Source organism: Anguilla anguilla, chromosome 3, assembly GCF_013347855.1.
Source record: "Anguilla anguilla isolate fAngAng1 chromosome 3, fAngAng1.pri, whole genome shotgun sequence".
In the NCBI taxonomy this organism is placed as follows: domain Eukaryota; kingdom Metazoa; phylum Chordata; class Actinopteri; order Anguilliformes; family Anguillidae; genus Anguilla; species Anguilla anguilla.
In genome coordinates, this window is record NC_049203.1 from 46,208,347 (window position 1) to 46,230,289 (window position 21,943).

Genomic DNA, 21,943 nt, shown 5'->3' on the forward strand with positions numbered 1-21,943 from the left:
ATGCAACAAAGTACATGTATAAAATGTAGCACAAAACAACACAAAAAGTAATGTCTACATGCGCAATCAAGTGTATTAAAACACCCTTAAATAAAAGCTGAGAACGTTCACTTTAACCACGTGAATTACATTAGATTTGATTAAACATCTAACATTGTTGAGTACAGAGCCACATCATGTATTTGTCCCAAACATAATGAGACTCTGAGACTCACCGAATATATATATATATATATATATATATATATATATATATATAACATTCGTAAATTCCATTTCGAATACACATTGTACGATGTGTTGTACAGAAACCGTTCAATATATTAATCGAGCTTTGATTTATTGCATTTAATCTCAAACTAAACAAGCAGTTTTTTTTTTTTAATTTGCAAAATGTTTTATCAACTATACTCATATCCCCGATCTCATACTTCAAAGAACGCCACATAAACGCGGATGATTGACTTAAATCTCACCCGATAACCTTCGTTGTAATAACGAATGAAAACGTTACCCTGGCATTCTTCTCAGTCCACAACACCACTACTAACTGGTCAAATCACGTACTCTCTGGACTGATTCTGAAATCCCGCCCTCGCCGCTAAAGCTGCAAAAACTATTGGACGATTACCCGAAGGCAAATCGTGTTCCTATTTCATTCATTGGTTGGCAGCAGATCAGTAACCATTTTAATGCACTATGATGCGCTACGAGCTAGTCACTGAGAAGTGTCGAGAGGGGTTTGTGTGCTCGAGGTGAGCGCAATTATATTCCTGCAGTTTTCAACAGTTGACGCGTCAAGGAGGGTACACATGATACAGGAAAACATTTTCTTTTGGGATTAATGTCGGCAAGCGGGACTCTTGACTGTCTGTAATAGTCATATAGCCTACATTGCGCATATTATGATGAAATATGTGTTATCTCAAAGTTCGGCGTAACCTGCATAAATGCAGCAAACAAGAGGGCTGATCACATTCGTAATAATTTTATCGGCTCTGGATCAATATTCCATATTAGGATCTTCTTATTTCTCGCAAGCATTCATCTGAAGAATTTGGTGGGTCTCATAACGCCAAGTGACACAAATCGTTGCGTTATAATCAGGGATATATTGTGTAAATCAAGCTTATTGGTATTACAGACATACTTTCTGGAACACTAAAACTACTTCAGAGCTGCAGTGCTGTTTTGTGGAGCTCATGGGTTTTCCGTGGCCAAGAAGATACAATTTGTACCAACGGAATTAAGATTTAATTTCGGACCAAGTGTGACGGGTGAGTTGTATTTTTGACGTATCATTTTAAACATTCTCGTTTTTACACGTGTAGCATACCTAGCTACAACATGTTATCATTATCCATCTGAGAGAGAATGTGGACTGAGTGCATGCAACAGTTATTACAATCCCCGAGGTGATATAGAAATAAGGCTAACAAATCAGTTTTTGGCAGACTGATTTGTCGGTGCGTTTATGAAGTTTATAAAGGCAATTGTGTCGGGTTGCTTTAATTGGAGAAACGTTCGTATGAGATGCATTATTAAAATATTTATTCATCACACGCATTTAGGTTTGTGGATAGTAGCCTATGAATGATTGAGTAGACTAGCCTACATTTGAAATTAAGTAAAATGCACGCGTGTCGACTTAATAAAAGCATAAACCAGCATCGCCTTCAGTGATGTTTCGCAACGTGATTTAGTAAGCAACCCACTACTTTTATCTGTTGAGAAGGGAAAGTCCTTCCTTTGAAGCATGTAATGTTACGCAACGGTACGGTCTAGTTGATAAATATTATTGAAGGTAATGCTTAGCCTACGTGGCAGTGAAAAACCGACACATTGCAACTGTGATTTAATTGCATATTGTTTTATTGATGTGAGCATATCTGATCTCCCCTTTTTCCTCCAGATGAGCACGCTCCCGAGTCTCGTTTCGTGGAACTGGATCGCAAATATTGCACAAATTACATCGTTCAGATGAATAAGAATTAGGTGTATAGCTTTGGCATTTGCAAACAGAGGGGAGGCCAATAAGGAAGAAGGTAGCGAAAACACGAAAATGTGGCGAAATGATTCGATTCCGTTTCTCTTATGAAAATAACTGTCTGCGATGACAATTAAAAGGTGGAAATTGTCAGTTTGCTGAACAAATCAACAGGTAGGCAACTAAACGTATCGGAATTAAAAGTCCGCACACCACAAGGGGATGTATCTTTCTGTTTTCTTTTTCCTCCTGTTGTGGGCACAAGCCCTGACGTTGAAAAACTTGAATTACTCTGTTCCGGAGGAGCAGGGACCAGGGACTGTGATTGGGAACATTGCCAAAGATGCCAGACTTGGACCAGGAGAGCGTGGCAAGAAATCCAACTTCAGGGTGTTGGAAAATTCAGCCCCGCATCTCATCGATGTGGATCCCGAAAGCGGACTGCTCTATACTAAACAGCGGATTGACAGGGAAACACTGTGTCGGCGGAACCCCAAGTGCCAGCTCTCAATGGAAGTGTTCGCCAACGATAAAGAGATCTGCATGATTAAGTTGGAAATACAGGACATAAATGACAATTCGCCCACTTTTCCTTCTGATCAAATCGATATTGACATTTCTGAGAATGCAGCTCCTGGTACTCGCTTCCCTCTGGCTAGCGCACACGACCCAGATGCAGGAGGAAATGGCTTGAAAACATATCAGATCACGCGAGATGATTACAATATATTTTCTTTAGATGTAAAATCCAGAGGAGATGGGACGAAGTTTCCCGAGTTAGTTGTTGAGAGACCCTTAGATAGAGAGGACCGAAGCCGGCATACGCTAATATTAACAGCAACAGATGGAGGGGAATATCCACGATCTGGTACGATGCAAATCAATGTGCGGGTTACTGATTCTAATGACAACAGTCCACTGTTTGAACAGTCTTCATATGTTGTAGAGATTCCTGAAAATGCCCCTATAGGAAAAGTACTGATAGATTTAAATGCAACAGACTTAGATGAAGGAAACAATGGACAGGTTGTTTATTCTTTTGGTGGTTATGCTCCAGACAGGGTCCGAGAGTTATTCTCTATTGACCCCAGGACAGGTGTCATAAAGATTCAGGGAGAAATTGACTATGAGGAAAGCTCTGTTATAGAGATTGACATACAGGCAAAAGATATGGGTCCTAACCCTATCCCAGGCCATTGCAAAGTCACTGTTAAAGTGGTGGACAGAAATGATAACTGGCCATCTATAGGTTTTGTTTCTGTTCGACAGGGGGCCATTAGTGAAGCTGCTCCCCCAGGGACGGTCATAGCACTGGTCAGAGTCACTGATAAAGATTCAGGGAGAAATGGCCAACTCCAGTGCAGAGTACTCGGCAACGTGCCTTTTAAACTGGAGGAAAACTATGACAATTTTTACACAGTAGTAACTGACAGACCATTAGATAGGGAGATGCAGGATGAATACAATGTGACAATAGTGGCCAAGGACAATGGAATTCCTCCTTTAAATTCTTCAAAATCTTTTACAGTGAAAATTTTAGACGAAAATGACAACGCGCCCCGGTTTCCGAAAGCGGTTTACCTCCTGCAGGTCCCTGAGAATAACATCCCAGGTGAATATCTTGGCTCAGTCCAAGCTCATGATCCAGATCTGGGCCAAAACGGAACAGTGTCTTATTCCATTTTGCCGTCAGATGTTGATGACGTGTCTATTTACACCTACGTGTCTGTCAACCCCACAAATGGTGCCATATATGCCCTGAGATCATTTAACTATGAGCAGACTAAATACTTTGAGTTTAAGGTTCTGGCGAAGGATTCAGGATCTCCGCATCTGGACAGCAATGCCACTATCAGGGTCAGTGTGCTAGACGTCAATGACAACACGCCGGTCATCGTGTTGCCCCTTTTGCAAAACGACACAGCTGAAATCCACGTGCCGAGGAACGTGGGCGTGGGGCACATCGTCACCACGGTCAGAGCCGTGGACAATGACTACGGAGAGAGCGGCCGTCTCACCTACGAGATCTCGGACGGGAACGACGAGCACCTGTTCGAGATGGACTCGGTCACTGGGGAGATTAGGACTGCTCACCCCTCCTGGGAGGAGGTGGCCCCGGTCGTGGAGCTTATCATTAAGGTGACCGATCACGGGAAGCCCACGCTCTCAGCCGCGGCTAAGCTGATCGTCAAAGCTTACTCGGGACCCCTGCCGGAAGGGGAACCCAGAGTCACCGAGGAGCAGCGGCGCTGGGATGTGTCCCTTCCCCTGATTGTCACCCTCAGTGTTATCTCCATCATGCTCCTCGCCGCCATGGTTACCATCGCCGTCAAATGCAAGCGGGAGAACGAGATCCGGACTTACAACTGCCGGATCGCTGAGTACTCGCACCCGCAGATAGGAAAGGGCAAAAAGAAGAAGATCAACAAGAATGACATCATGCTGGTGCAGAGCGAGGTGGAGGAGAGGGACGCCATGAACGTCATGAACGTGGTGAGCAGCCCCTCGCTTGCCACCTCCCCCATGTATTTCCAGTACCAGACACGCCTGCCACTCAGCTCCCCCAGGTCAGAGGTCATGTACCTCAAACCCGCCTCCAACACCCTGACTGTTCCTCAAGGACATGTCGGCTGTCACACCAGCTTCACGGGCCCTGTGACTAATACCACCGAGACTCCGGTTAATAGGATGTCAATAATCCAGGTAGGAAATCCAATTTATGTCTACCTTGTGACCCCCATCTTTCAGCACCTGTCCATGGGGTAAGGGGAGGGGATTAAACGTGTTCAGGAAACACAGTCAGATCAATTTTGATTCTATGAACTGTATGATAAGTGTTTTTTCTTTTATTTTGTGAAGTTCCTGCATGGAATCCAAAACCATTTTCTCATCCAGAATTCCCCCACCCAGAATCATATTTTTCTCAGATGGTTTCACAATTTAATGTTGATATATGAAGATATTTTTGTTGATCTACAGGAATCTTTTTTATTTTGATGGGTATTGATATGTTGTTGCTGTAATAAATGCAGGTTGTTTTAGCTATGCTATTCGTTCAGTGTTCTCCACAGTGTTTGTGTTCATCAATTATCTTATTAAACATTATTCACATCTGCTGGGGGATACAATGTTTAAAAAAACATGGTCATGTTGGATGACCATTCATTGTCTTAATTTAAAATTTCCTTTTCACTTAGTCATTTAACAAAATGTATGTGGTTTTTTCAATGTGTTTCAGAATCATAAGCTAGTACATTGACAAATAGGCATCTGGGGATATGCAATTTCTTGCATCTTTATAGATATGAGCTTCTATTCAAAAGGCTAGACAGCTCATCCATGACAATTCTTGCCATTTTGGGGTATTTAAAGGATGCAAACTATTTAATTTACTTTTCGTATTAACTCAATTGTAATTATATACTGGATGCCCTAAAAAGCACAATAATCCATGGGTCACCAAATTCATCCCAAATGAATAAGGAGGGAATTATCCAAACAAAATGGGTGCTCAGACTCTTCTCAGAAAACAAATAGGTTTGATCTTCACATTCCTGGTTAAGTCCTCTTTGTGGAGGCTTCTCTAAGCCTCTGACAACTACTGCATATCTTTTGTGCTAAGCCTCTTAAGTCATGTTAAATCTGTTCTGTCAGATATGTTAAAAAGCTGTTTTCTGCCTATACACCTACAACCCCTCTAGACTACTGTTTGCGAAAACAAACTTTTCTGTTTTAACTTGGTTATGCATGTATTATCTGTTCTGAAGCCTGGTGTGCTTTGATTGCCTGTATTTTATATTTGAAAACATGTCCAAAGGATTTGACTGAGGTATACATGGAAATGGATACAGTACATTTATCTCAAGGGATGGTATGGTGGTGCTGTGGGTAGTGGTAGGGCTGTTGCCTCACAGCCAGAAGGTTCTGGGTTTGAATCCCTTTCTGTGTGGAGTTTGCATGTTCTCCCTGTGTCCACGTGGGTTTCCTCCACGTACTCCAGTTCCCTCCCACTGTCCAAAGACATGCTGGTAGGCAAATTGGAGACTATAAATTGCCCATAGGTCTGAGTGTGTGAGTAAATGGTGTGTGTGTGTCCTGTGTAGATTTATAGATACAACCTGTCCAGGGTGTAGTGCAGCCTATCGCCCAGTGCATGCTGGGATTGGCTCCAGCACCCCCTGCGACCCTGACCAGGAATAAGTGGGTATAGATAATGGATGGATGGACATTTCTCTCAACACAGCTGATTCACAAGCCTTCTGATGCTTTGATGTGATTAATAAAATATACAATTAAAATAAAACACCTATGTCTATAACTACTAAAGAGTGTAACCAGATATGGCCAAACTGGATCTGGAAGCATGGCAGGACAAAGATTGTAAAGGAAACACAGTCTATTACAGAAAAGGCTTTATTGTTTCACCATGTGTATATGTTGTGCATCTATCATCATCTTCAGAAGTGAGACTTAAATTAATAGAATTAGCTTTATAGGGGCACATGAAAACTTTTTATAAGCTCAACACAGTACACAATATTACTTGGGCAGTAATGTCATTTTATAGCAGGGCAGAAGCTTGTGTCTGCTTGTTCAGAATATGTTGTCGTGAGTGAAGTAATAGAGTGCATTTGCTCCAGCAGGCCTTTCAGAGTGTAGCAGGCAGCATGATTTGATTTGTAAAGAACTATTCAGTAAGAAACTGACAGGTAATGATGCTTAATTCAGCTTAAGGTGTTAAAGCATTATTACTTACAGTGAAATCGAAGTAAAATGGAATTATATGCTGTATTCCTCAAAGTAGTGTGACGTATTTATAAAAAGCGATGGAAAATACTGTCTGACAAGCTTTAGGCTTAATGGAAGTACTATGCCAGCATTGTAATAACGACTAGATTTGAAAATGAGATTTCTTTTGCATTCTAGGTGGACCATTTATCCAAAAAACATAAAATAAATAAAAAGGCATGTACATGGCTTTGTTCACCACATAATAATTTTCCCTTTCCTGATTTGATATTTGCATCAAATCCTAGATGTAAAATACAAGTAATGAAGGTCACATCTCTGGAATAAACCTTCAATCACATCTTTCATCGTTAGAAAACAGCAAGGGTGTGTACTTGCTTTTGTGTTCATTGAGTTTAGTTTTAGTGAGTCCTTGGACTCCCAACAATGCTCCCACAGCTGCTCCTCCGTTCGTGTTCAATCAAATAGCCACTGTAAGGTCACTCAAAGAACAGAGAATATGGCACAAAAAATGCTGTACAATTGTCCTCTGAGGGCATATGTGCTCCTTATGGCTAGTATAATGTTTGCTTAACAGAAACCGTGCTGTTGAGTAGGTTTCTTGCAGCTGTCTATCTCACATGTTTTTACTCTGCACTCATGAATATAAGTGCTTACTGTATTTTAGGTCCACTTCATCACCTTATTGCAAATCAACCTTGCTGATTTGGCAAGAGAACATAATCAAGCACAGATTGCGGACAGTGGAAGCAACATGACTTTAAATGGGACTGTAAGATGAAGTTCTGCAGGCTACACAAGGGGGCAGTAGGGGACCATATGGCCAGTTTACAGAATTATACATGCAGTTTCAGGCCAACACGTTTCAATCTGGGGAAGTTCTGCAGATGTATGCAGCTGTTAGCCAGCGAGGTAGTGAGACTTGGCTATTTCACATTCTTGACCAACTCATAGGAACTATACTTCAGTTTTTATTTTTGGATAAGAGTTATACTATACTTAATATCAGACTGGGATGTTCTGATTTGGGCACCCTGACATCTGTCTAGCTAGCTAGCCAATTTGAGCTATAGCATGAGTGAATCAAAACTCATATTTTACAAAAAAATATCTTACAACTTGATAGTTACCTCATAAAGCATATTTCAGTGGAAAAAGAAATCTTCCAGTGGATTCACTGGCAAGGTGTATGTCACCATCTACAGCATGTGGGTGAATGAGCATGATTTTCCGCTTATGTTGTCATTCAATATCCATGTACATTGTGTTTCTGTGAGATTTTTCTGTGACATGAGGTACTTTCAGACACATAACAATAACAATTTATCCTTGGTAAATATTAATACCCCTTTCACATGAAAGGGTTAAAAATTACTGCATTGACAAGCAGATACAAAACGTAGTGTTTGGTCTAAAGAGGAAGTTTCATTAGTCATTGTAGATGCCCTTGCATATGTAGCCTCAGAACTGTCAATGGAAAAGGTGTTGGTCAAAATGATGCATTATCAAATTGTACAGACTCCAATTAATTTACAAGTGCAATCAAGTTGCACCCAGCTACCTAATTCTGTGTTGTATTCACCATTGGCAGTGTAAACATGAAAGCTGTTTTTGTATCACTTGATTGATAATTGTAATTTTTCAGTAGATTCCTTTTAGAATAGCTGTAATGGTATGGTGTTTAGCACAACATGTCCACTGTGATTAACTGTTTAAATAATTATGCATATGTCAAGTATCACGTCAACATTTATTTAGGGATCAAACCTGTGATGCTTTTAATTTAATTCAAATTATTGTAAACCTTGAAAACCTTTTTTTTTCCGGAAGACAAGCCTTGCCTGCTTTACAGCAGCTGCAGACTTGCGTTAAATGAGTTGTGGTTTCCTGCTGAGCCTGTAATCTGGGGATTGTGTGGTTCAAACTGATCCCGACCCCAAATTCCCTGCAGTGCGAACGGTGTATTAATTAGCCTTAAAGGTCTGTGTGCACAAAGGGTGAGCAAGCTTCTCCTCTGAAAGCATTTTTGCATGTGTTTCTCAGATCTGTGGGGGTGCCTAATTTCCGTATAGTCATGAGTGGAACATGGATGAGCAGTGTGATGTAGTGGTTAAAAATCTGGATGTGTAATAACGAAGTTGCGGGTTCCAAACCATCGCTGCTTTGCTCTTGTGTAAAGATACTTGCTTTCAGCTGCGCCAGCTGCATAAATGAGTCAGAGGTATAAGATTGGGACACCTACTAAGGCGATAAATAAAATTAATCATGCCAATTTGGAAGAATGTCAAGTGTTCGACACTGCTACTGCACTTTGCACAGTGAAAGAGCGCTCTGGAATTGTATTCACACCATCTCTGGCCCATTTCCAGGTGTTCTTCAGAGAAAATGAAGCAGTGCTTTTGATTTAGCTTGTTATTTAAAAGAGCAGTTTTTCTGTGTGTCTGTGGGGACTTAAAATATATTTTTTTTATTTCTAAATTAAATTAAACTAAAAAAGAAGGCTTGGTAAGACTTTTTTTTTAAACTCCCGTGACAATATTTTCAGTTGAGAGAATAATCGTGAGAGCAGTCGTGTATGTTAATCAAGATGACCTTGTGTTACCAATGGGGCAGAAGATGGATGGTTTGGGAGTATTTGCATTTTCTGCTTCTCGCGATCCAAGTAAACCACATATCCAGCTTCAGCGATGCTGAGGTGTGGACTCTGGGGTGGCCAGTCCATTGTTTTGAGAACACCAGCAGCCTGATCATTATCTTGCTGTAGAATTATAATCAAATGTTGCCCAGAGGGTATTGCCTGATATGTTAAGAGTTGTTTGTATTTTTCAGCATGAGGCCTTCAAAACCAAATCACCAACTCCAGATGTTGTTATACAGCCCCACACTTGCACTGATCCTCCACCATGCTTGACTGATAATCGCAGACACGGTTCTGAGACTTTTTTATTGCTTCGGCGGTATACGTACTGCCTTCTCTTAGTTCCGAAAATCTCAAATTTAGACTCATCGTTTCATACAACCTTACTCCACATCTCAGGCGTCCAGTTTTGGTGTACTACTGCCAATTTTCTTCTTTTTTGTTTATTTCCTGTTCTCATTATTGGATTTTTGACAGCTACACATCCTTCCAGACCCATAGCATTGAACTGTGTTCTCACAGTGGAAGGATTGACAGAAACACCTGTGGATTTCTTCAGAGCTAAAGCAAGAGTAAAGCTTGATTTTTTTTCCTCTCTTAAATGTAAAATCTACAGTAAATACTGTCTTTGGGATTGTAATTGTTTTGGTGGTCTCCCAGTACTTGCATGGTTGTTAGGTGTCCAATTTTCTCAGTATCTTGCAATAATCTTTATATCTCCAGCTAATCTCACCAGAAGTGTCATCCTCAGCCATTTTAGATGCACATGCAAAGAGAGTCACTTTTGAAGATAAAGGGGTCAAAAAAGAAAGGCATCATTGACACGTTTGGTTACAACTTTTTTTTGGGAGGACATAGGGTGGTCTCCGTTTTTTGCACAGTACTGTATATATATATAGTTGTGTTTTAGAAGTTTATGGTGTTTAATGTGTTAATAATCATACATTTATTTATTTATTTACTTACATATATATTTTATATTTTTACCCCAGAAGGGACACAGTGTTTGAGAACTATCCTAAAAACGGGAGTTGTGACCGTTCATACTTAATTGCTCAGAAATCGTGGCCAAAAGAACAAAAAGTCAATTTATTCTCGCCATTCAGGAGGACTGTTTTACAATGCTGTGTCCTGTGTTTTGGTTCAGTCTTCCTTGAAGAAAGTGCATCATATAGCACAGAAACCGTTTGTGGGTCAGAAGGTTACAGAATGTGTAAAGTGTACCATTAAGCTCTGCATTTCCATATGCTCTTATATGACCGTTTAATGTTACTTACCGTTATAAGAGGGGGGCAAAGCACTGAAAATAGTGGTAAATGAAACCAGACCTATTTAACCTTTTCATGCATGAATTATTACAAAACAGAGCAATTATTTTTCTCACATACATTTTTTTTTACTTCTAAGGACATGTGAAAGGATGAAGAAAAAATCTGGCTCTATGAAAACATAAGCCACACGTGCAGATTACAACTCTTAATTCATGATGTCTACTAGAGTGGACAGAATGTTTTTTCATACACAGTATAATAACTAGAGTAATTTTTTGTTTAAAACATAACTTGGTGCTCCTTGCATCTAAGGATATAACCTGCTCCGTTCTCTTGGAATAGAAGGTTTTCAGTTATACCCAAGGTACTTTGAACGTTTCCACCTCCACCCACCATTTTGACCTTCAATACATCAAAAGTAGAAAAGCCAATCGAGTATTACAATATGGAGCATATCAAAACTTAGGCAAAGGCTTAAGGAATCTGCCATCTAGCAGTTTGAAGATAAGAAATGTTTTTGCATGAAACACCATGCATGAAAGGGTTAAGGCCATTTTCACTAAATAAAATATTTGCACCTACTTTACTGAAAAAAGTAGCTGTAAAATTCAGATAGGAGATATTTTAAAATATATCAGTCAACATTTTTGCTTAATATTGACTTAAAACAACAGTACATGTTTTTTTCCCCCCTCAATTTGTCTTGAAGGGCAACATATTTTTAACTTGGTCAGAGGTTTTCATTTTGTTATAACTAGCTGGCATTGTGAACTGATTATGTAGTAGTGTGAGACTGTGAGGATACCATACTGTTACATATATAACTTGACCACATGTACTCATTTTATTCTAGCTAGCTGGAATCCTTGCAGATCATTCAGTATGGTGAGATATGTATACACTGACTATTAGTGACAAGAAGGCCAGTAGAGGAAGCTATTCACCTCTAAATTAGCGTTGTTGAGTTAAGCTGCTCTCTGACTTGCAGGTGCCAGTGATTCAGTACTTCAGCCAAATGTTTATAATCTGGGTGGTCAGACGCTGCTTTGAGGTCTCCGCTAGATCTCAAATAATTGAGTGAAAAAGGCCATTGTGAAACCTGGCTACTGTAATTGTATTCCTCTTACTGCACAAGCAATACAAATATGACTCCACGAGGAGTTATTCTACTGCTGTTATGAAATAAAATACCATTAAAACTATAAGTAAACACTATCTTTTCTGCTGAATTCTTTTGAAGAAGGGGCTGATAACTTGGGAATACTGTGGAGAGGTTTAGAAAATGGTGCCCTCCTTCAGTGGTTTATTGTGTCCCCCAACGTAACTGTAGCACACGGTGGATTTACAGCAGTGTTGTTCAGTCTTATACAAAAAGGACCGGTGTGGCTGCAGGTTTTTGTTTTAGTCCAGTATTAAGAGGCCCAATTGTACTTATTAAGGTCTTGATTGAAGACCATGATTAGTTAATTAGTTGACTCACAGTGCTGGGCTAAAACAGAAACCTGCACGCACACCGGTCCTTTACAGATAAGATTGCACACCCCTGCTTTACACTTTCTGCTTTGAAGATTGTGTGGCTTGGCAAAGGCAACCCAGTTATGTTTTGGCTCTGTTCTGGAAGCCCTCCTAGCCATTCACAAGCATGCATGGATAAGGCACGGAGGGCAGCAGCAGGGAGCTACGCACAGAACAGATCCAGCAGCAGAAAGGCTCCAGTTGGATTCAAACCCAGGACCTTCCAGCCATGAGACAACTGTGCCATCCACTGCACCACTGTGCCACCCATAAAGGCTAGTCTGGTAAACACGTGGGAGGAGCTGGGGTGATGGCAGGTTTTAGACTAGCAGTCTGCAGCAGGCATGCATGCAAGAGGAAAAAACCACTTGCACAGGGGGGACGGGGCCTTTTAAATAGAGGGACTGTTATGTGAATGGACTGCGATAGGCAAACATCACTAATCAGCCGAGCCATCAGCTGATTCAGCTGAGCCGGGCTTGACTTCCGTGGCCTGCCTGAAGTAACGGGTTTCTCGATTTTCCCATTCACTGCTCCAGTGCCAAATACACTGTAATATTTTTCTTCCCCTTAGCTTGCCATTTAAAATGGTGTCCATTTAATGAGAACTCGAGGAAGATTTGTGAAAATATTTTAGTCTGCATGTGCCTTACGCTGATAAATCAGAGCCAAAATAAATTAATTTAATCAAATGAAGTCCTTGGGCAAAGAAAATGCTGAACAAATATTACGTTGAACATATGGTCCTTGAACCTTTTCATAACCCCATTCCTATTTTCTCTCCTAAGCAGTATTTTCATATAAATGGGCTGGCTCTCTATCATTAATGTCAGAGTGAAGCTGTGTGGTTTTTATGTGGCCTACTGAAGAAGTATGGGCTCTGTAGGATGAGTCAATCATTGTGCCACTGGAAAATTCACGCCAGAGTAAAATCTCATAGAATACTGTGAAATGCCATTTCAATTTAACAGTAGGGTTGAAGGCAAAGGCAATGTGGTTTATAGCAGTTGATTATGTGGAATTGTCTCTTTTGGGTTTTGGAGTTATGTGATTTATTCTAAACCCCAGCAGACTGTTTTTTTGCACACTGGACATATGCAGAGGAATTGAGGGTGTTATGACCCTGAATTTGACAGCCAAGCTTTTTTTCTTGGCGGTCACTTCACTGATATAAGGTTAGCTGACCTAAGCAGGGATGGGGTTAGCCTTTATCACTGCCATTACTGCACTGTCTGTAACTGTGTTTTTTTTTGCTGAAGCTTTTTGAATTAATGAGCATTCAAGTGGATGTGTTTAGTACAGCAGGGTCTTTTCAGTGTAAGAACATGGTGTGTTTTCTGTATGCAAATGTGTGTGGCAAGCTTTGTTTTCATTGTGTAAATCATAGTAATTGCTCTGTGCAGTCCCATGCTTGATTTGAGCTTCCAATGATCCATTTAAAATTTTGTATCAAACAAGTTACTGGCTAACAAAACCACATGCTTTAAGCAGGGTACTTGGGATATCCAATGTTTGTGTATTGCAAGTTGTGAAGTAGCAGATCTTAAATAAGCCAGTATTTCCACAGACAACTTGTGTTTGTTTACATGTTTGTATTTTCACCTTGTAATACTTTATGTTCCAGTCTGTGCAAATTAAGCCTTCTGACTGCTTTAAACATTTTGGTCTTGAACTTTGAAAGGAGATGGTTGGTAAATGTGGCTACTCTGTGAGGTTTTTTTTTTTTTTTTACTTGTTTAAGTCCCTTAATCTGTTTTTACCTCCCTCAGGCAAAATAATCTTGGGAATCCACAGATATTCAGAGCACCAGTTCCTCAATGTTGGGGTACAAAGCTTGCTGAATTGGAACTAAATTGCCTTTATTGCCCTCTTTGTTGAAATCAAAGTCCCAGAAACCCCTTCATACAAAAGGAATTACCAGAGTTGATAATCTGTTCCCGCATTAAGATGCTTGCATTCATTTGTTCCCAAAACAAAGCAAAGGCACACACTTGTAATTCTGTCTCTGCTCAGCATGGATTGGATCTGTGCAGTTATTGAGGATGGAATTTTCTCGGGAGGCAGATTTGGCTGCAAGATCCAGAAATAGATTTATAGAACAGCCATGAGTAGGGAGCATCTTAAATTCAAACAGCCCAGACAATTGTTGTGGTGCCAGTCATAATAATTCGTCAAGTGTGCTGCCAAAGCAAAACTTTTCTCTTTTTGGCAGTGACCCATGGATACCCAAAGTTAACTTTCATGTCTGTATGTAGGACAACAACTAAAACAACAGCCATAATAACAATAATATGTTTAACCTGCATGACATTAAGTTAAAAGATAAAAACTTTTTAGGATGCACTTGATATAATACTACACTAATTACAAGGCGATTACAGTGTATGTACCAAATAATTACTGAGTAACTCTTAATAATTCCTGGTAATTATTTGTGATACTATGTAATACCAGTGGTTAAAGTAAAACCATGGGACATACAGGGTGACTATGGTGTACCTGCCGAATAATTATCAAATAACGCTTAATAATTTCTGATAATAATTTCTAATAATTTGTAATACAAATGGTTGAGGATAACCATGGTAAGTGTTAGTTCTCTGTATTCTTACTGACATTACTTAGTATTACTAGAACGAGTAATATCATTCCTGGAGACCTCATAATATGGTGGCTGTTCTAGAAATCCTGATTACACCTGGACTTAGCGAACATTTGACAAATAAACGTGAACTCAATAGTTAGCTAACTTATTTTCATGTCGTTTAAAGTACATACACACGGCAGTAGCTGTCATATCCTATTTATTTATATAGCGAGTTAGTTGGTTTAAATTGGTTAACTGGATACTTTAAAACATGTAATGAAGTAATTTCAGTAATGAATTGAGTGCTACAGACCCTGAAATCCACCATTGGTTATTCAACTGTCAGCTGCCATTCACTGCAGCAATCCGTGCAGCCCTCTCCAGTGCTTTTTTGGCTCGGCTTGTCATGGTGTTAGGTTTAACTGGTGGCATAACTTGCAGTGTACTAGCCTACACCAGTGTAGTTGTCTCCATGCTGTCAATTCCCACATTTTGCAATACTTACTCCGACGAGTAATACAAAGTAATTATACTGAGTGCTTAGTCTTATGGTTTCATTTGATAAATTACCCATTGGTATTACAAATTATTACAAAAAAATGACCAGATTAGTTGTTGACAAATAATTAGGTGTTACTAGCAGTTCCTAGGTAATGTAATTACCCTGTAATTTGTGTACCTAAGTATAAAGTGCTACCGATAAATTAATGGCAAATTTTAAGTTGGTCCATTTTCCCATTAGCCAAGCCATGCAAAGTTGTGAAAAGTTCAAATGTATTTTTATGGATTTTTCATTGAAAGCAGGTGTAGTCTCACTGCAGGTTGTTTGCAAAGCATGTACTTTGAAGTTGATTTTTGAAACTTTGTACCTTTACTATGAAGTTAATAGGAGTGTAGGAGTTCATCTATATTATATGATTCAGTGCAGTCAGACCTACATACCATTTCCAGGACGCCAGCAACAGTTTGTAAATTGGCACTGCAGTAGTCCTCAAGTAGCAGACTTTCACCAGCTCCTAACAACTGATCCTTATCTCGACTGCCTTGCTTCAACTGTCCACGCCAGTGGACCACTGTGGTGCCAATTTGCAAAATGCTGGTGTGCTGAGAGCTGTGCCAACAGCGGACTGTTAGTAGGCAGTTAGTGGGCAATCTATGTTTGCTGGCTGGGTTAGATCATTGCTGATTGTAATTGGCTGCATACAAGTAAGCTCCCCCCACATAATATTTACTGTGTTTCTAATACCTGATAATTGCTGATCCGCACTAATCTAGTTAAGCAGTTTGGAATCAGCAGGAATCAAGGGAGTTGAGCTGGGGGGGGCGGGCTGTGAGGATCAACCAAAATCTGTAACAGGTGGCATTGGAAGAGGTCTCCATGCTGGTCATGATTCATGTTTTCAGGTTTATCTTCTGTTTACTGTCCTGAGTTCAGTTTAGTCTGGCTCTAATGTGGAATATCCGCACTTCTGAAGAAATCACATATTGATGTTTCTCAATTCCTTGTTGAGATATAGTTTTGCTGTTCTGAGTAAGTAGCATAGTCTGCATAGCTGAAGATTATATTTATCTGAACATCCATCACATTGGGATATCCACTGAAAATCCAACCGCACAGTATGGGGAGTACCAATGAAGCTGAAGAAACTTTTTTTTTTTTTTTTTAATTAAGTAAGCAAAAACAAACAAAACAAAAGGGCAAAGGAGGTAACAAAGTCATACAATAAAATGACCTAATCAAACCAGAACAAAACAGTAGGGAGAGTGCATGAGGACAACACAATAAAAAAGCTGAAGAATTTGAACAGTGGGCAATCAACCACATTGTTGTAGTCAAGTGAGGCCCTCCGTTCATGTTCTTTTCCTTTTTTATCACATTATTTTGAAGGAAAAAAAAACCAGATGCACTTTGGTGGTGACCTTTTGTCATGGTGCCTCACTTTCTCAACTGCCACTCCAGTCCCTGTAGACCCCTCATCTTCCTGCTGGTAAATGTTACGTGCAGGTCCATTTTGTGCTCCATGAGACATAATGAAAAGGTATAAAAGCTATGAGTCATGCTCTGTGCCATCAGCTCTTAAAGAAAAATCATTAGAGTGATGTCCATTGATTTAAAAAAATAAAGAAATATTTCGGGTATATCTCAGGTGTATTAGCGATGATGAAACCTGTGAAAATGGCATTATACTCCTCAGTTTCCCTGGAGGGTAAACTGCCTCGGGTGCATATAATTACTGGGCAATCGATCCTGCTTCAAATATTATTATTATTATTATTATTATTATTTGTTTGCTTATTTATTGTTTGCTTTAAGGCAGCTTGTTCAAGTACAGCTCAGTTTTGTTATTTAAATTATGCTCTTTAGTCTTTAATGAATACAGAGATTTGAATATTGTCAATATTTTCATTGGTCAACCATCCCCCTTGGTTTTACTTTTCAATTTACGGAACTCAGTTACATGCATAATTCCAGTGTTACTGTCTCGGGACCCTGCCCTCCCATACCCATTTTTACCGCATGCCACCCTCACCCAACCACAGGGCGCTGCAGATGCTTGTAACAGATAACACATAAGGATGGCCATTAAAATAACCAACAGACAGTTAGCTAGACCAAAACACACAGTTGGAAAGGTGATCTGCCACTTAGTCGCACATTGGTACAAAGGCCTCGATTTCTGTTACGCCTGGATTTAGGACAACCCTATGGGCACTGATTGTGAAGAATTCATTGAAATGTGAATACAGTATATGGATATGTCAATGGCAAAGACTGGGTATCGCTGCAGCAGTTATGTATGCATGGATACACAGAAGCAATTTCAAATATATATATTACATATATATATATATATATATATATATATTATGTTGAGGAAATTACAATACATTTGTTATAGTGTATGTTTAACATGTTTACTATTGGCTATACTGCACAATAATTGTTTATACACAGAAGGCTGTGGATGTTTGGAAGAGTTTAAAAATATGTATACCCTGCCTGCATTTCCCTAAGGGAGAGGTGGATCATCAGCTAAAAGAATGCTTGGGAAATATAGTGCATTTAGCATGATTTAAAAGTTAAGCCTATACCATTAACGGGCTGAAATCAGTTATATGCCTATTAAGGGGAAAAAAAAACAGATGTGCATTATGCTCATACAAGCCAATAATTTGTCACCAGAATTGCTGTCTTATTTATGCAGAATTTGCATAATTGAGGAAACTGCAGTTTGTACCTTGTGCCTCAAAGGCATTTTAGAGAAGGCATAACCAATGCGGTTGTCTACTTATCTCAGCAAGTGTTGAGTCATATGAACTTATTCAAAAAGGGATATTCAGAATTATGCTAAAAAATGGCACTCAGGGATTTATGAAGGAAATATAGGTAAATGTTTCTACTGTCATTATTCATGAACAAAATGCATACTTTGGATACATGTTTCAAAAATGTACTTTTTCATCATTTCATCTCCTGTTATAGTACCGCTACAAAATCATCTTTTAATGTGACTGAGTAAATATTTCTGGAGACATGACTGTTTGAATATTGTGTTCTAAGAAAACTGGCTTTAAAAATTTTGTTGGGAATGTTTCCCTTTCTCTTCATAAAATATACCTTCAAAAAATGAAATTCAGCATCAGAGTTACCAACTGTAAGATACCAGAACGTGTCACATCGAGGTCACCAGCGGTAAGAAACCCCTCTGACACACCGAAAAGTGGAAGCATATGAGTGGAATAGAATGGATTTAATGATGTCTTAATTATCTGACTCAAAAATGTGAAGAGTAAAGTGACAGCAAGCCAGAAATACAGAGGTCAAGCAAAAAAGTATGTTGGCTAGCGACTCAGTGGTTCTGTGTACAGTAATTCCAGCTAATAGCGTGGCATTGACATCAAGAGAGGTAACCATAAAAGAAACGTTTTGCCCTTTTTCAAATTCTATTTTACATTTTTTACTCAGGAAAATTGTTTAAGTTTGCTGCTAAATTTGCCAACTTTAGTCATCAAACCATCTATGAATTTATTGAAAGAAATGGGGCACATCAGTCTTGATGAATTATTGATGTACAAAGACTGCGCACATTTAAGCAAGTAAGCTTTCAAGCGGTGTTTTGTCTACTTTCCATAATGTAGTGGGAGTTCCTCACTCCTCCCTCTATCCTTCTCAATGCTTGTGTCTTTTCTCCATCAACAATTAAGATAATTGCATCTGTGCATCTGTAATCTGTATAAACACAGACCAGAATGTACTGGTGTTGGCCTTGTCATCAGAGTAATGTGCCTAGCTTTGATACCCTTCTTTAAGTCTTTTCTGCATTGCGATTGGTTCTGTACCAAATAAGTAATTCCTTAGATTTGAGAAAATTTTTTGGAGGATTTCAGATGGTTTAGATGGAACACCATGTGGGTGCAAGTTGTGTTAGGCTGCCACAGTTTTATTTTCTTTGCTGCTATTTTAATTTTATTTCTTCTCTTGGGCTTTATAATTAGCATTTCTGCATATTTTGTTACAATGTGGAATCCAAGGGAATTCCAGCATAATCCCACCCACATAAATTAAGTGTAGTAAGTGTTGTTGCTTCTTTCAAGTATACTTTTTATACATCCGTTCCGTTGTGTTCGATACAGTCTCCATTGCATTGCCCAGTATTATTGGAGTATTATTTTATGTTGGAACTAATTGAAATGATTAAACAGTTTTAAAGACATCATTACATATGTACTGTTGTACAGTTTCTAACACATGCATATTATAACATCTGGGAGCCTTTGTTTTACTTATATAATCACAGAAATTAATCTTAAAACAAAGTGCAGCCTGCATCTGCCATACATACATGATGGTATTAATTAAGCAGGCTTGAATTAAACATGGGTCCTTACAGTATTTCTTTCAATTGGGGCATTATATAAGAAATGAGTGGCAGTGACTTTTAGCTCGCTGACTTTTTCCCATTATAAGCCTTAATGTTATGGTTTCTTTCAGTCATAGATCATTAATTACATTGTTATGGTAATGACTCTGGTCAAGGTGAGTTGAAAAAAATGTAGGATTAAGTACAGCAGGGAAATCTCTTTGCTCCCACTACCATGATCACTTACGACCCTAATATTTGACAAGTACCAGCAGTGGTCATGTTGTAGCATACCTGCTGTGCAGATCCTGGAGACATTCTAAGATTATTGGATTTGTACTGTATCTGCACAGCTTGGCTTTCCAAAAGGTCACCAAGTATTGCAGTAACTTCAATGCAGAAGGCATTATAGTTAATGCTCAACAGTTGGAAACTACATCAGACAAAGAGTACACTGTACACAAAATGAATTAGGGGTCCAAGCAGCAAAGCTAATGGAACCCAAATGTTTTTGTTTGGGATTCCTTTTTTATTAGGGTAGGACAGTGTTGAGTTAATGCATATGTATTTTTGGGCTTTCTGGTGGTAGACTGCAAAAATATGGGTAGGGAGAATGGAAATTTATGCATATGACCTGCTACTGCTGATTCATCATGGGTGGTGGCCGTTGCTGCAAAGGTAACTGCGTCTGTTATTTAAGGTCTGGGGAAAGCAGGTGTTAACTTCTTGCCAGCATGAGATCAGTGGCCATTCTTAAGAGGAGACATCAGCAGTAGCCTATATATTGTCTATTATTGAGAAGTTGTATGTAGACTAATGCTGATTGTTTTCCTTTATGATGTAGGCTACATTAGTCTTTATGTTGGGGCTCATGTTTCCCGTTTTGCTGAAATCACGGATGGAATCACAGAATTGTGAGATCTTTGTGTACAGTAAATTTTACAAACTGCATTTGTTGCTGTTGAGCATTGGGGATGTCATTTGCGTATGTCTGATGTGTGTTTGTATAGCCACGTGTGTTTGCTTACTGGTGGGTGGGACCATTTGGGAGTAGTTCAGTTGGGAGGTGGGGTGGCAGGCCTTTCCCGACCACGCCCATACAATCCTGAGGTTTTTAAAAACTGATTTTATACCTGATTTGAAACTTGTGTTATGACAGTTATTGGCATTAGTTTGACTAGATATTTGGTGGATGTGTAGTGGATACATTCCTCTCTGATAATTTATAGTAATTTAAACTATTTTCAGCGACTTTACAATCACTTTAATGGTTTGTTTAAAGTGAAATTTCTAGTATATGTTTAATAAAGTATATTTTACATTGACACTAACTGAAAATGTATTTAAATGTTTTGTTTTATATGTTTATAAACCTAGATAAATTGACTCCTGACTTGTCATGTCTTCAAGTTAAATGTTTTGATGTGTTCAAGAACCAGTTTTCAGGGTGCATACATTTTGTTACAAATAATATGTTTTATGATTTCCCAGGATCAGTGTCATGTGGTATAGTTAATTTATAGTTAATATTATTAATTGTTAATACTGACACAGCATTTGTGTAGCCAAGAGAAAATTTCCCAAAACAACTGAAGCACTCAATAAAATAGTGCTCAGATTTAATACATTTTAACTGTAAAAATCATCACTAACTGGCTGCCTGTCCAGGGTGTATTCCTGCCTCTCGCCCAATGCATGCTGGGATAGGCTCCAGCACCCCCCGCAACCCTGACCAGGATAAGCGGGTATAGATAATGGATGGATGGATGGAAATCATCAGTAAAATAGAAAATGGTAAGTCTTGCATTCCTGTCTATAAAAAAAAATCTATACCTACGGTGCTAGAGAATTGCAATCAATGAACTCAGCACAGTTTTTTTTCACAACTGCTGAGCCATTTCCTGAGCCAGGATAGTTAAAATTTTTGGATATGCTGCTGTCATTTTCTGTATAATAATATTAAGGAATGAGTAAGGCTGTTTTAAAGACTCAGTTGGCCTCTACAAATCTTTTGCATGTAAAGTTCTGTGGATCATTGCTAGTACCGCAGCCATCTGGTTTGTGATGGTTATCGCTTGAGTTGTTGTATGAGGGCACTGTACTCAGTTTTTGCAGGCTGAGATGAAAAAAAATAATATCTTCTTTGATCTGTTGCTTTCATTAACACATCTACTACCAGCAACTTTGTTAATGAGGCTACATCTACCAAACAAGCTTGCTAAATCTACATAAATATATCATGCACAATAATTAACCAAATGTTTGGACACAAAACAATTGATACGAGCATACGTCCACCATTTTGTATTAGTAAACTAGGTACTTCCGCAGAAT

The 21,943-nt window shown here is 39.1% G+C and overlaps 1 protein-coding gene across 2 annotated transcripts in view; it reads left to right on the forward strand.

Moving 5' to 3' along the window:
• Nucleotides 1-736: 736 nt before the first annotated feature.
• LOC118222349 (protocadherin-17-like) overlaps nucleotides 737-21,943 on the forward strand; it is a 68,781-nt gene continuing 47,574 nt past the window's right edge. Inside the window, exons 1-2 of one of the 2 annotated variants that reach the window (XM_035407868.1) lie at nucleotides 737-1,277; nucleotides 1,913-4,690. In XM_035407868.1, coding sequence (XP_035263759.1) covers nucleotides 2,210-4,690 — 2,481 coding nt within the window. In that variant the 5' untranslated portion in view covers nucleotides 737-1,277; nucleotides 1,913-2,209. The remainder of the gene's footprint in view (nucleotides 1,278-1,912; nucleotides 4,691-21,943) is intronic. The other variant, XM_035407869.1, reaches the window with a different exon arrangement.